Source organism: Pistacia vera, unplaced genomic scaffold, assembly GCF_008641045.1.
Source record: "Pistacia vera cultivar Batoury unplaced genomic scaffold, PisVer_v2 Contig528, whole genome shotgun sequence".
Lineage (NCBI taxonomy): Eukaryota > Viridiplantae > Streptophyta > Magnoliopsida > Sapindales > Anacardiaceae > Pistacia > Pistacia vera.
This window is the reverse complement of record NW_022196366.1, coordinates 132,663-145,479: the sequence shown is the minus strand read 5'-3', so window position 1 is coordinate 145,479 and position 12,817 is coordinate 132,663. Positions and strand designations below refer to the sequence as shown.

The following is a 12,817-nucleotide window of genomic DNA, read 5'->3' as shown; positions in this document are numbered from 1 at the left end:
TTATTTATTTAATATATATATATATTATTATATATTTGAAAAACCGGTTTAGAAAACCGGTTTTTGGTTAACCGTTTCTAATTTCTCCCGAACCGGTAATCGAACCGAATATTTAGTTTTTTGAATTTTTCGAACCGTAACTGAATTGGTTTTTCGGTTCGGTTCGGTTTTTGCATTTTTTTGAACAACCCTACCCCACTTGCACTAATCGACTCCCCTTCACCTCCTCTTCAAAACTCCTCAAAGAACATCTTCGTTATACTTCTCGATCGATAGCTGGCGATGGTTTAGGCGACCGACAGTGGCTTGGATGGGTGAGGGTGTTTTTTGTTAAAAATTAAACTTTTATGGTGTTTTAGCAAAATCTCAAATGTGGAGGGTTAAAAGATGATTAAAAAAATAAAAATAAAAATATTATATTAATATTTTAAAAGAAGGGCAATTTAGTAATCTATATAACATACCCACCAATTTATTTCTCCCAACCAAACATATAAATATAACACACTCACCAATTTATTCCAACCAACCAAATACATTTTTCTAAACATTTCCTTCAAAGTAATATATTCTTTTATTAATATAACATTCTCAATAATACAACATTTCCTGAACCAAAAGCACCCTAAAGGTTGAGCCAATCCAATCCAATCCATTTTTATCCAGGCCAGTGGAAACTAAGGCTTAATAACCTTAAATAAGTAAGGCCCATCACTATTGAAACAGGGCTTTTCAAACGGGCAAGATATAATGTAACAAAATAGCCATTCTATTTCTATAGCAGCCCAACCTGTTGTCATCTACTTTCTAGCGTGAGCGACATGCATATTCTCGCATTGTTTGATTATATTTTGACAAGATGTTACATCAATGCAAATAATAAGACATCAGAGAGTATATATAAATATATATACTGTCCAATTCAATTCCATCCATTTTATAGTTACATATTCACTCTTTAATTTACAATATTTTAGTTAATACAGCAAAATGACAACAATTGAACATTACATTTCTTCCATATATACAAGTCATATCACAAATTCAAAATAATTTGATCCCCGTCATACACTAATATGACATATCTAAGGCAATATCCAATCACTTAAGCCTAAATGAAAATCGCAAAACAACACGTTACTTGAGGTTTCAGAACAAAACAAGCTTAACTTTCAGACCATTTTACTATTGTATCTCCATTCTATTGCACCAAATGTTACACAAAAACAGAGTATTCTTTTTTTTTTTAAATTCTATTAACTCTACACAATTAATTTATTTTACTAATTATTTTTATATATATTAATTAATTATTGATAGTTATTGAAGTTTAAAATAATGCATACTAATCCCAGTACTAACATTAAAAATTTGAAATTTCCCCCCAAAATTTTTTTCAAATTTTCAATGTTAGTACTTGAATTAGTACACATTGGTTAGTGTACATAACATTAGTCTTAAAGTTTAATATTTGTATTTCAATGAAGTTTGTTTTCAATTTTTCATTATTTTTTTATTAATACAATTATTATAAATTTATTATTACAAATATTAATATAAATAATAATCGAATTAATATAAACACAAATACAAAAATAAATAAAAATAAAAATAATATAAATGCAATAAATTTTAATTTAAAGGTTTAAAAAAATGACTTGAAAAATGAAAAAAAAAAAAAAAATTCAGTGTTATGATTTAAATGAATTGTGACACTAAATTTACAACAATTAACTTTTAGAATTGGTTTGAAGCAACCAATGACGAAAACACATTTTGGGACTCTACACCAGCGGGAAAAGCTAAGTGTCCCATTGGCGTAAAACACCAAAGTGTCCAATTGTTGCTCCTCTAAAAGTCATAGCAAATTTGGTGTAGCTTTATTCATTCCCACCAAAACACTAAATAATTTTTCCACTTTTTTAATATAGTTTTTTTATTCTTTTTCAAAATAAACCTTGCTTTTTTTTTTTTTCGGTTGCATTGTATGAAAACCGTACCATTTTGATGATGAAGTTGCAGCAAGTGAATATTAGAAACTTCAATTCTAAAACAAATAGAAATTAGACAAGATGTGAAATAGTTACAGTTCATCGAATTGTAGTGCTGTTATTTAACTCCAATCTCGTGAGTATACAGGAGAAGAAGCTGATGACAACACATCCATATCCGAGTTTTTCAGACCCTAAACCCACTAGAAAGGATATAGAGAATAGTTAAAACTCAATTCATACACAATTATCAAACATATTAATCATAGAATTAGAGTAAGTCATCAGGCTATTTGCCAACTAAGAACAGTACACAAATATGCTGCCTCAGTTAAATCCAGTAATCTCAATGCGTTGTAGCTTCTGCCAAGTAGGTTCCCCTGTAAAACAGGGCTTGGCTCCACTACACCTCAAATTAAGTGGATTGTATCATCACAGGCAGTTGAACCCGACGTTCTCAAACACTAATCCGCAATTAACAACATTACATTAATTGAAACAACACAAAAAAGGATAAACTTATTGATTTAGAGGCTCAGAATATATGACAGCTTTCTCAATCAAGAATTTTCTGAAGCAGAACTGGCATTTAAAGCTGAATTTTAATCCTCATAGCCAATCATATTTCACCAATAATCAATTCAACAAAACAGTCATTTTAAACTACTAAATGCATTAAAAAAACAAAAAACAAAAAAAAAAAAAACTGGCTCATATTAAGAAATTCAACCGTTGATTTATTCTTCTGCTTCATAGATTACTCTCAGAAGCGCGGATAAATATATAATCATCGCCAGAAGTGATACTTATTGAAGCAGCACATAGACGCAAATAACAGTAAAGAATATAGCGGATGATTTTAGAGGCAAAACTATTGAAAAGGTATACCCCCACGTGTAGCACCGCCGAATTCAGTTTTTGCCTCTATGACTAGCCTAATTTTCGGGGTATTATTTCTATCGAAAACCAGCTAAAGGTGTGGAGAGGCACATAACATAATACACAAGTATCTATATGCATGTTGCCGTTGATTTGACACAGATCAGCCGTGGGTGAAGGGGCTAAACTGCAACACTTAACGGCGGCGTTCTAGCACAAGCTTTGGGGCTTTCATCTTCACTATGAGCTTCAGAGAAGCCCGGGGTAGCATCGTGCAGAAAGACAAATAAACTAAATAATTCAAATCAAAATAAGAAAAGCTAGAACCCTAGAACTAGAAGGCTGTTTTGGAGAGAAGAAGAATTTGGAATATGTTGATGAAGACCCTTGTGTTGTGTTTATATAGAGGTTTCGAAACCCTAAAAACCCTACTGACGAAAAGGAATGCTATAACTGGAATTGGGTCGGGTTGTTCAATCCGTTTGGTCTAAAACCCAAATTAACAAGGCCCAATAAGGACCAATCCATTAAATACAACTTAATCTTTTTATAATAATTTAAATTGAATTTAAAAATTTGAAACTCAAAAATAATTCTTTTATTGACAGATTTTCTGTTTAGGCATAGTGTTAACTGAATTAACCAAACAAAACCGCTCCACTAAGAATGATCACCCATAGAACAAAGAAAGAACTCTTAGACTTCAATTCCTGTGGCTCTTAGACTATTTTATTTTATTTTATTTTTTTAATTTAGAAAACAGTGCATCATATTGATATAGATTAATATGATACCTATTCAACATATTTCGAAATGAGAAAAGGAACCCCATAGTTTGAATTACCTTGGTCCTTGTCAGGAGGTCTTAAATAGCTGAGGAACTTGGTGACAAGTTCTTCAAAAATTACACGTAAGTTTAAAGGATAAAGTTCACAATAAATAATTTTGACCCTAATAGCTAACCGCGTAAATTCCATTTCATTGTGGCTCACATATAACCAGAAATGAAGATTTTCTCAGAATTTTAGCTCAATGGTCATCATATACAGAGAGATGATCAATAACTGAATTGAAATCATTTTGAAACATAACTTTGCACCTAGAACATTGTCCCCCGGAAACTAAAAGTTCAGAAGGTATAGCTATGAAATATGGCCAAATAATCAGATTTTTATTTCTCCCAGTAACCTGAAACTAGTTGACAGTTCACTACTTTGAGTGTACATGAGATGCCGCCAAGTGCAAAAGGTAAACAAAAAGATCATCACATAAGAAAAAATTGAAAATTCAACAGCAGAAAATTAGATTGCCGCTGCAAATTATTTACCGGTTGAGTCTTTCAGAAAGATCACTTTCCTTGCAATGTGACGAAGGGTGGGTGGAGGAGTGCTTTGTCCTCATACTATCATCCACGTCAAGTGCCGATACCCTGCCCACTTAGCAGCAACACGGATTCCAATGGCCAAGGCAGCACCTAGCAATGGCAATGGAACCTTCCTATCTGTTGCTAATACTTCAACTTCCTCCTTTCCTTCTGAAAGCTTTTTATAATGGTGAGAAATAGCTAGAGCTATATACAAAGCCATCACCACAATTCTAACCCATGGCTCCCCAATGGCAGCTAAAATAGCTGCAACAGGTAATGCAGATGTAACATCATCCTTCTTTTTAATTAATCGTGAGTAACCATACATTCCCAGCAGAAGTGTCCAGAAGAATGGCTCAGAGATGTAGCTTTTTACAGCAGCATAGCCAATTAGGCCAGCTAATGTAAGAAGATGTGGCTGGCTGCTAACAGCATTTGGAACAGCAGCTTCTGCAATGGCAAGAACTGCTGATGCAAGCATGATAACCACAGTCAATTCAGGGATAGGAGTATAGGCCACAATCCCAGAGTAGAATGCTCGAATGCTATAGATAGCAGTTTCTACACATCTGATCAGGGAAGTAATCGGATCTCCTATGAAATGGAAGATAAGGGCTAAGATGAACTTTAGGAGGTAACCAACAAATCGAGCGACACTCAACGCAGTCTTTCTCCAATTAGCCAGTTCAAACAGAACTGCCCTCCATGTATATATAAGAAATGCAAGTGCTGCACATAGATTATAGAATGAAAATTGTTTAGTCAGCATCACCATAATGTTTTGTCAAAATTTCCTTCTTTTTTTTTTTTTCCTTTAATCTGTGATAAAATAAAAATAATCTAAGCAAATAACTTTGGGTACTGATTAAAAAGAAAAGAACAAAGAAAATCAAACTCTCAAAAGCCTGCCAGCTTTGATCACCAATACGAATAGATGCAAGCTTTTGTTCTAATTGAGGCATTCCCACAAGTCTTAACTATCACAAGAAGAGATATAACTGATGCAGTTAACATATATTGTTCAGCAAGACATATCATTGTGTAGTTATGACTCTCAGAGACATACACTACTGATACTCAAAATGGGCCAAACATAAAAGTTGACGAAAAAGATGAAGACATAGAAACTTTCTCGGTTGGAATCATCATTGCAGTTCTTAATATAATAACTACAACCCATGTCAGCACAAATTTCAACAGGTCAAACACACATCTAACTCCCACTCCCGAATTCTTGCACTAAAAAATATCCATGCCCTCCCCCTCCCCCCTCTCTACCTTTTGAATTCTTTAACACAGAAGGTTCAAGTTAGGCAGCTATTTTTGTAATTAATAACTTTGAGGAATAGAAATTTTCGATAAATGGTAGAAGCTTTACAGTGAGTGAAGACACCCTAAACATAGCAACCATCAGTGAGCACAGACCAACACCTACAGAAAAACTCATACCACCCAATTCAATATAAAACTTAAATCAAGATCTCACATTCAGCTCATATAGATCCTTACAAGGGAATACATAAAATTCATGAAGGTAAATTACTAGCAAAAAGCTTTCTCACTCAAAGCTCTGATCAACCGTTTATCTTTCTTATACAAAGTTCATTATAAGCTGTAAATCTTTATATCATCTCTATAAATGGAAGTAGCAACAGGTCCCCTTTATGATTATGAATTTTCATGATATTAGAAGTAGAGGAAACTAAAAACCCTCCCACGATGAACCTTATACTTCTTCAACGTCCTATTGCTTTTCTCTCATTTTTAGCCAACAAACAAGAATACAAAGCATAATACATTACAGACTTTGAGCACAGTTCAATACACTTACCAACAAACCAAGGCCACCTCAAAGGAGGGTCAGGTGCTTGTTTGGTCAAGTACTTGAACCGTTCAGGCATTGTACTCTCGCCTCTGGCCAATTTTTCAGCTTCTTCAGAACTTCCATCACTGTTATTACTCTCTCCTCCGTCTGCCTTCCCTGAATTTACAGAAAATGCACATTTTCTGTTATATGAAAAACCGAATCTTTTGCTTTGGGAAAATCCAAGGTAACTGGAGTTAAGTGATGGTTCAAGTGAACGAATTTTGGTTAAACAGGAAGGACATGGAACAATTTGGCCATAGTTTTGAAGGGGGAATCGAGAAAATGAATTGGTTTTGAGGTGATGGAGAAGAGGGGGTTTAAGGGTTTGGTGGGGAGAGGAGAAAACGGTTGAAAGCATCATCTTTGGATTTGGATTTGGATTTGCACAAGAAACACTGACATTTTCAGAGGACTAGTGAAGAATGAGGAGTAGTACTCGGCCTATATTGATGAAGACCCCTACTTGGGTCCAGCCCATTCCCAAAAATACTTTCTCCTTTGCTGGAGTTTGGGCCATATTTACAAATTGATCAAACAAAAATGAAAAATGTTTATGTTGAGGGACATGTTACATTACCGATTGTGTCCCTATCCCCCCATTTTCTTATTAATATTTAGATGATAAGTATAGATATTTACTAATTAAAAATAATATTTAAGTTATTATATACCATTATTTCTAACCAAAATATCTTTTTTTTTAGTAAAAAAAAAAAGTCATTAATTCTTACCAAAATATTATTGTAGGATAATATCGTTAGTATACATTGGGATTACAAATTATACAAAGCATTTGAAAACAAATACTGTACTATGTCTAATTTGCAATTGGATATTAAAAATGGAATTATCGCAGATATCACACAAATTAAAACTAAAACATGGTTTGACTGCTTTTTCAAATACAGATATTGAAATTAACTACACTTGCAGCAAGAACACACGAAACTGTTATATTTTCTATCGAAAGATAACCGGAAATAAATATAATATCTGGAAGCTATTTGGATTCAAGGGGGAGTAGAGGCTTATGAACATTTTAGTTTGTCCTCCATCATCAGCAATCGGTAAAGTAAAATTACAAATGTGGTGCAAAACAAAATATTAATATAGCTATTCATCATCAAGAAATAAATAATAGACAGTACTTGTAAACAAAATGAAGAGAATGGCAGCTGTTGTAACCAAACTGTTTTTCCACCATATAACTTGAACTCAACCTCAATGAAAGAGGTGACCATGTCAAAGTGAAACTTTCAATGCAGAAACATGGTATAGCAAGACAATAACCGTACATTCTATTCTATCTACGGTCATCTAGACAGAGTTTGCAAACCTCAACTTCAATCACTGCCTTTCTCGCTCCATTCTCTTGCTTTCTCTTCTGTTGCCTTGATATCGGCTATTGTTTGAATTCATGTGTGGGTGAAAGTTTCACCTGTGTCAAGCTAAACACCAGAAAACTGGTTTGCAAATCTATATTACGATGTATTTGACACGGCATGGTTTAAGGTGATGTGCCTTCCGTTATTGTGTTCAAGAAAAGTGTTGATGCTTTGGCTGACTACAAATAGCGATGTACAGTTTGACCTTAACCATTTGAAAATGATCCAAAAACCCTTTATTATCAGTCTTGATATACAACCCAGCTGCTACCTGGCGCTGCCTTCACTCCCCTCTTCTTCATTTCCCTTCTCATTCTCAGAGCATCCTCATGTCTCCCTAAATTAGCATAAATTCTAGCCAATGGTATATAATTGGAAGGATTATCAGGCTCTATCTCTACCAATGCTTTCCCAGCAATTTCTGCAAGCTCCACCTCTCCATAAGTTTGACATGCACCGAGTAAGGCTCCCCAAGCTTTTGCGGTCACCTGCACTGGCATTTCCCTTATGACTTGATACGCCTCATATAGTCTCCCTGCCCTGCTCAAAACATCCACTAAACACGAATAATGATCACTACTTGCTTGGACGCCGTAATCTTTACCCATTCTTGAAAAATAATCCAATGCTTCCTCAGCTAATCCTGCATGGCTACAAGCTTTAAGTACCGCAAGAAAAGTAATGTGATCAGGCCACACCTTCGCCTTTTCCATTTGTCGAAAAATTTCCAGTGCAGTTCTTGCTTCCCCATGAAGCGCATACACAGATATCAAACTGCTCCATGCAACCACATCTCTTTCCTTCATAGTATTAAACACATTTTGCGCATTATCAAGACACCCACATCGCCCATAGGCCTCCACTAGCCCACTGCGCAATTGCGTGTGCAATTCAATATAATGTCTAATAGCATAACCATGTATTTCCTTAATTAAACTCAAAGCTGCAACACCTAAACAAGCAGGTAATAAAGCAAGAAGGGTAATTAGACTCGGCTTCAAACCCAACTCTTGCATTTCTCTATAAAACGCAATAGCCTTAAACGACCCCTCTTCCAGCTTAGACAAAGCCGCTATTATAGAATTAAATGTCGACTCATCAGGCGCAACATCCATAACTTCAAACAATTTCAAAGCGTCCATCACATAACCATTACGTGCATAGAGCGATATCATCACATTCCACACAATAACATTTCTAAGAGGAATTTCATCGAATACTTTGCGCGCCGAATAAATCGACACGCATTTTCCATAGGAGTCAACTAGAGCGCACGAGACAAATGGGTTTTTCAGCAGAGACAATTTGGTGACGTGGCCGTGAATGGCGACGCAGAGCTGCGGGCGGGTAATGGCGGCGCAAGATTTGAGCACCAGAGGGAAAACAAAGGGATCGAGAGTGAGAGTGAGAGCGAGTGAGGTTTGCATATGGCGAAAGAGAGTAAGGGCTTGGTCATGCAGGCCTTTGTTAACGTAAGAGGATAGCTGCTTGGTGAAAGATAATAACCGCAAGTAGTTTGAGGAATAGCTCATGTTTTGGTCATTAACTAGAATGTTAATGACAGAGACAATCTTTCTTCAACTAAGCAGCATTCTTTCGGTCACTATTTTTTTGCCTTCTTGTTAAATGCAGGATATTTCGAAGTATATATGTCAAATAATTTCTGTTAATTAGGCATAGCTATGTGCAGAAAATAGAAAATACTATTATTGATACTCTTTCCAGCAGAGGCTCTTATTCTTTGGAAAATAATATTATGCTTCCAAAGAAGATTTTCAGGTTGCAAAAAATGAATTAAGGAGTGGAATAAAAAGTTAAACTCATTATATTCATTATTTTTTTCATTTTTTATAATATCATTTTGTATGAAGATTTTTGTAAATTTTTTTTATAAATATAGTATTACACTTTTTTGAAATACTAATTTACAACTTGCATAGCAAACCACCTGCATAAATATTATTTTTAAAACAATATCATGTAGGTGTACTAAATACTATAGAAAGACCTTACGAAAGCTTAGTAAAATAGTTTTATTTTTATCTATTTTATTTTAACTATTTATTTTCTACCACATCAGTTTTTATAAAAATGTTTATAAAATTTGTTTATATATATATGTCTAACATTATTGTTAGGACACATCATGGGCCAAAGTATCCAATCTTTGCACCAACACTAATTATGTCGGCCTTATAACTTATAAGGCTAGTTTAGAGTGTTATTATCAAACTCTTGACGTCTTGATTACACGTTGAAAGTATTCTTTGTTATATTATCAAACTCTTGACGTCTAGATTACACGTGGAATGTAGACGTTGTTATATTGATAAGATAAAAGAAAACATAAGTAGTAATGTAATTAATGAAATTCACCCTTAGCATTAGGATAAAAAAATCCTCGCATGCAAGCCATGCATACGAAGAGAGAAATAAATAAAATTCTCAAGGAAATTTATAAACAGAAAGCTTTTAAGTATAATTTTCAAGATTATAATGACAATAATACTANTTTTTGTTATATTGATAAGATAAAAGAAAACATAAGTAGTAATGTAATTAATGAAATTCACCCTTAGCATTAGGATAAAAAAAATCCTCGCATGCAAGCCATGCATACGAAGAGAGAAATAAATAAAATTCTCAAGGAAATTTATAAACAGAAAGCTTTCAAATATAATTTTCAAGATTATAATGACAATAATACTAAACGTACAAAAAGTTAAACTTCTTATATGTTTGTATTTATTTATTTATTTTCTGTCACATTACTTTTGTATAAAAAATTTTACAAAATTTATTTATTTATCTAATATTACTCTTATAATGAATATGAGAAGATGAAAAGTTTCAACATTGAAAATTTAAAACTCAAACTGAGATTTAAAAGAGCATCAACAACTCGATTTTCTTAAAAATATTTTCTCCATACATTTCAACCACCAACTAAGGCCTTAAACTAACAACTTCCTCTAGAACTCTAAATGGTCCTGAAATTACTGTAATCAACCATGAATGAGCAAAACCAGATATAATTTGGAAGTGTGAGCAATGCACTTAGTAATCACTATAGCAGCATATGAACATTAGTACCTAATTAACAGCCTTGACAAATTAAAAGTACTTCAGGAGTAACGATCCACAGAAATATCCAACATATGATATATAGAGGAAAAAATTGTGCTGCCATTCAAATTGATTTGGCATACACATATGTGAAATTTAATGGCTATATATGATGCTCATCATTTAAAAGACCTTCCCATTCTCATATAAAATCACCTTAAGAAAAAGTAGCAAAAGCAAGATTATTAATAAGTTGGCACTTGATAATAACATCCACAAAACAAGTCATAACAGTAAACAGGAAATTAGTCCATCAATGAAAATTGAAACATTCCAACATCGATAGTGCCAAAAAGCTTTGGAGGGAAGTTCACCAGATTCTATTCGAAAGAAATTTGAGCTGTCTTAGAAGCCTTGGGATAGCTCATAATTCTTCTGATCATGACCTCTGGACAGTTGAAAGGAGCTTTTGTTGGTAGTTCCTCAGTTAATGATATTGTCACGTTCTTCAAGAGCTGTGCTCTAGTGAGTAAATAAGCCAACATCTCCATTATTTGATTGCTATTACCATCAAAATTTGTTATCTTCGCTTCAATCAGATGATTGCTGATACATTCATGAATGCCCCATTCACAGAATACGAAATCAATTTCTTCCGCTTCTGGGATCAACTCAAACTGAACATTTATTCAAATGATACACAAATAATTAGTTCTTATGAGAAGTATAATAAAGAATTCCTATAATGATGAATTCGAAAAACTGTTTTTCATTGACAAACTGTTGTACCTTTAGGTCGATGGTAATGTCTCCAACACTTATGAACAAAGTTTCACGGCAGAATGATATCCGAAGCACTCCAAATAATAGATTGAGGAAGCTCGTATCGATCCGTTTGGTCTTCACCTTTAGATGGCGCAGGAAACATAGCGGTGGGAATTTTCCTTCTTCCTCCGGAATGATGACATACTTGGCCAATGTAAATCGATTCAGAGAAATTAAGAGAGTTAGATTTATTATACTTCTTTTAAAACATTTCAAATACCAAGAGCTGTAGCTACTTATATTTATTAAGATTTCCTCTAAAGAATCATTTTAAGACATTATAAGATCATGTCTGATACTTGCTAACCCATATGTGTTAATTGTTGATAGAAGAACTTGAAAGACACAATGTATATGCACAATAGAAAAAGAAAAGGAAAACTAATAGGAAAAAAAAAATAGATTATTTGAACAAATTAATAAATTGGTGAATATGTATGCATAATTCTTAGGGAATTCCTTCGTTCAGATTCAATTAGACGGTTGTGTCTTCACCTTTGTGTTCAATGTCACAGTAACTGCCTCAATTGAACAACACCCTAATGAAGGATACTTTTAAGACTCCTCTGAACAAAAAAAAAAAAAAAAAATAGAAAACATAAATTACTGCATACCTTGGTCGATTGGCTGATAATCGTGAGGGATTTTGCCTGTTCAAAGTTCCGGAGAAGCGTCTTGAATTTGGTTATTAGGTCAGGATCATCAATTTGATTTCTGGGTTTCTTAAAATGTAACTCGGCAACGAGGTCACTGGATGAAATTATGGGCGAAATTTCAATCAGCAGGCCAATGTATTGGNAAAAAAAAAAAAAAAAAAAAAATAGAAAACATGAATTACTGCATACCTTGGTCGATTGGCTGATAATCGTGAGGGATTTTGCCTGTTCAAAGTTCCGGAGAAGCGTCTTGAATTTGGTTATTAGTTCAGGATCATCAATTTGATTTCTGGGTTTCTTAAAATGTAACTCGGCAACGAGGTCACTGGATGAAATTATGGGCGAAATTTCAATCAGCAGGCCAATGTATTGGAAACATACTAGTTTTGGAGCCTCGATCTCACCATCTTCCACATAGAAGCATGAATCAACAACCAAGCTCTTCATTGTTGAACTGATTACCTTGATGTGCTTGAAGTTGTTACAAGATTTCAGGTTTAAATTCTCAAGGAGGCAATTAGACAGCAAGCCCCAAAGAGAATCATCTATCAAGCCACTGTATCCAACTAATGTGAGGGTTCTGAGGGTGGCAAAAAACGTGCCGCCAAAGAGTCTCAATAGGCAGCGTCTGTAGCCTTCGGTAAGTATTAATGTCTCAAGATTTGGAGCATTCATCTCCAACAGCCCCTTGAACTCGCAATTCTCCACCTCGAAACGCTTGAGCTTTTCCAAAAGAACTGAAGGCATTTCCCCAAATGTAGAATTCACAAGTTTCATTGTCT

At 34.2% G+C, this 12,817-nt stretch overlaps 2 protein-coding genes and 5 non-coding genes across 7 annotated transcripts; all 7 read right to left on the bottom strand.

Annotated features, from left to right (window-relative positions):
- Positions 1–2,096: 2,096 nt before the first annotated feature.
- On the bottom strand, positions 2,097–2,203 carry LOC116107171. The gene has a single exon (XR_004124411.1). It is a non-coding gene; the product is annotated as a small nucleolar RNA snoR97 (small nucleolar RNA).
- Positions 2,204–2,315: 112 nt separating this feature from the next.
- LOC116107170 lies at positions 2,316–2,431 on the bottom strand. Its single transcript, XR_004124410.1, has one exon. It is a non-coding gene; the product is annotated as a small nucleolar RNA Z278 (small nucleolar RNA).
- An 88-nt stretch (positions 2,432–2,519) lies between these two features.
- LOC116107168 lies at positions 2,520–2,612 on the bottom strand. The gene has a single exon (XR_004124409.1). It is a non-coding gene; the product is annotated as a small nucleolar RNA Z223 (small nucleolar RNA).
- An 86-nt stretch (positions 2,613–2,698) lies between these two features.
- On the bottom strand, positions 2,699–2,787 carry LOC116107172. Its single transcript, XR_004124412.1, has one exon. It is a non-coding gene; the product is annotated as a small nucleolar RNA U36a (small nucleolar RNA).
- Positions 2,788–3,007: 220 nt separating this feature from the next.
- On the bottom strand, positions 3,008–3,148 carry LOC116107173. The gene has a single exon (XR_004124413.1). It is a non-coding gene; the product is annotated as a small nucleolar RNA snoR134 (small nucleolar RNA).
- An 805-nt stretch (positions 3,149–3,953) lies between these two features.
- Positions 3,954–6,505, bottom strand: LOC116107121. The gene is made up of 2 exons (XM_031393424.1): positions 6,068–6,505; positions 3,954–4,965 (listed from the first exon to the last, which is right to left on the bottom strand). The coding sequence occupies exons 1-2, from the start codon at positions 6,462–6,464 to the stop codon at positions 4,268–4,270; spliced, it is 1,095 nt and encodes a 364-aa protein (XP_031249284.1). The 5' UTR covers positions 6,465–6,505; the 3' UTR covers positions 3,954–4,267.
- Positions 6,506–7,048: 543 nt separating this feature from the next.
- Positions 7,049–9,190, bottom strand: LOC116107132 (putative pentatricopeptide repeat-containing protein At1g03510). Its single transcript, XM_031393441.1, has one exon. The coding sequence runs from the start codon at positions 9,018–9,020 to the stop codon at positions 7,731–7,733; it is 1,290 nt and encodes a 429-aa protein (XP_031249301.1). The 5' UTR covers positions 9,021–9,190; the 3' UTR covers positions 7,049–7,730.
- Positions 9,191–12,817: the final 3,627 nt, after the last annotated feature.

Coding starts and splice junctions, on each gene's coding strand:
- LOC116107121 (XM_031393424.1), bottom strand. CDS start 6,464: ATGATGCTTTCAACCGTTTTCTCCTCTCCCCACCAAACCCTTAAACCC. Junction 4,966..6,067: donor GAGGTGGCCTTGGTTTGTTG/GTAAGTGTATTG, acceptor ATCTATGTGCAG/CACTTGCATTTCTTATATAT.
- LOC116107132 (XM_031393441.1), bottom strand. CDS start 9,020: ATGAGCTATTCCTCAAACTACTTGCGGTTATTATCTTTCACCAAGCAG.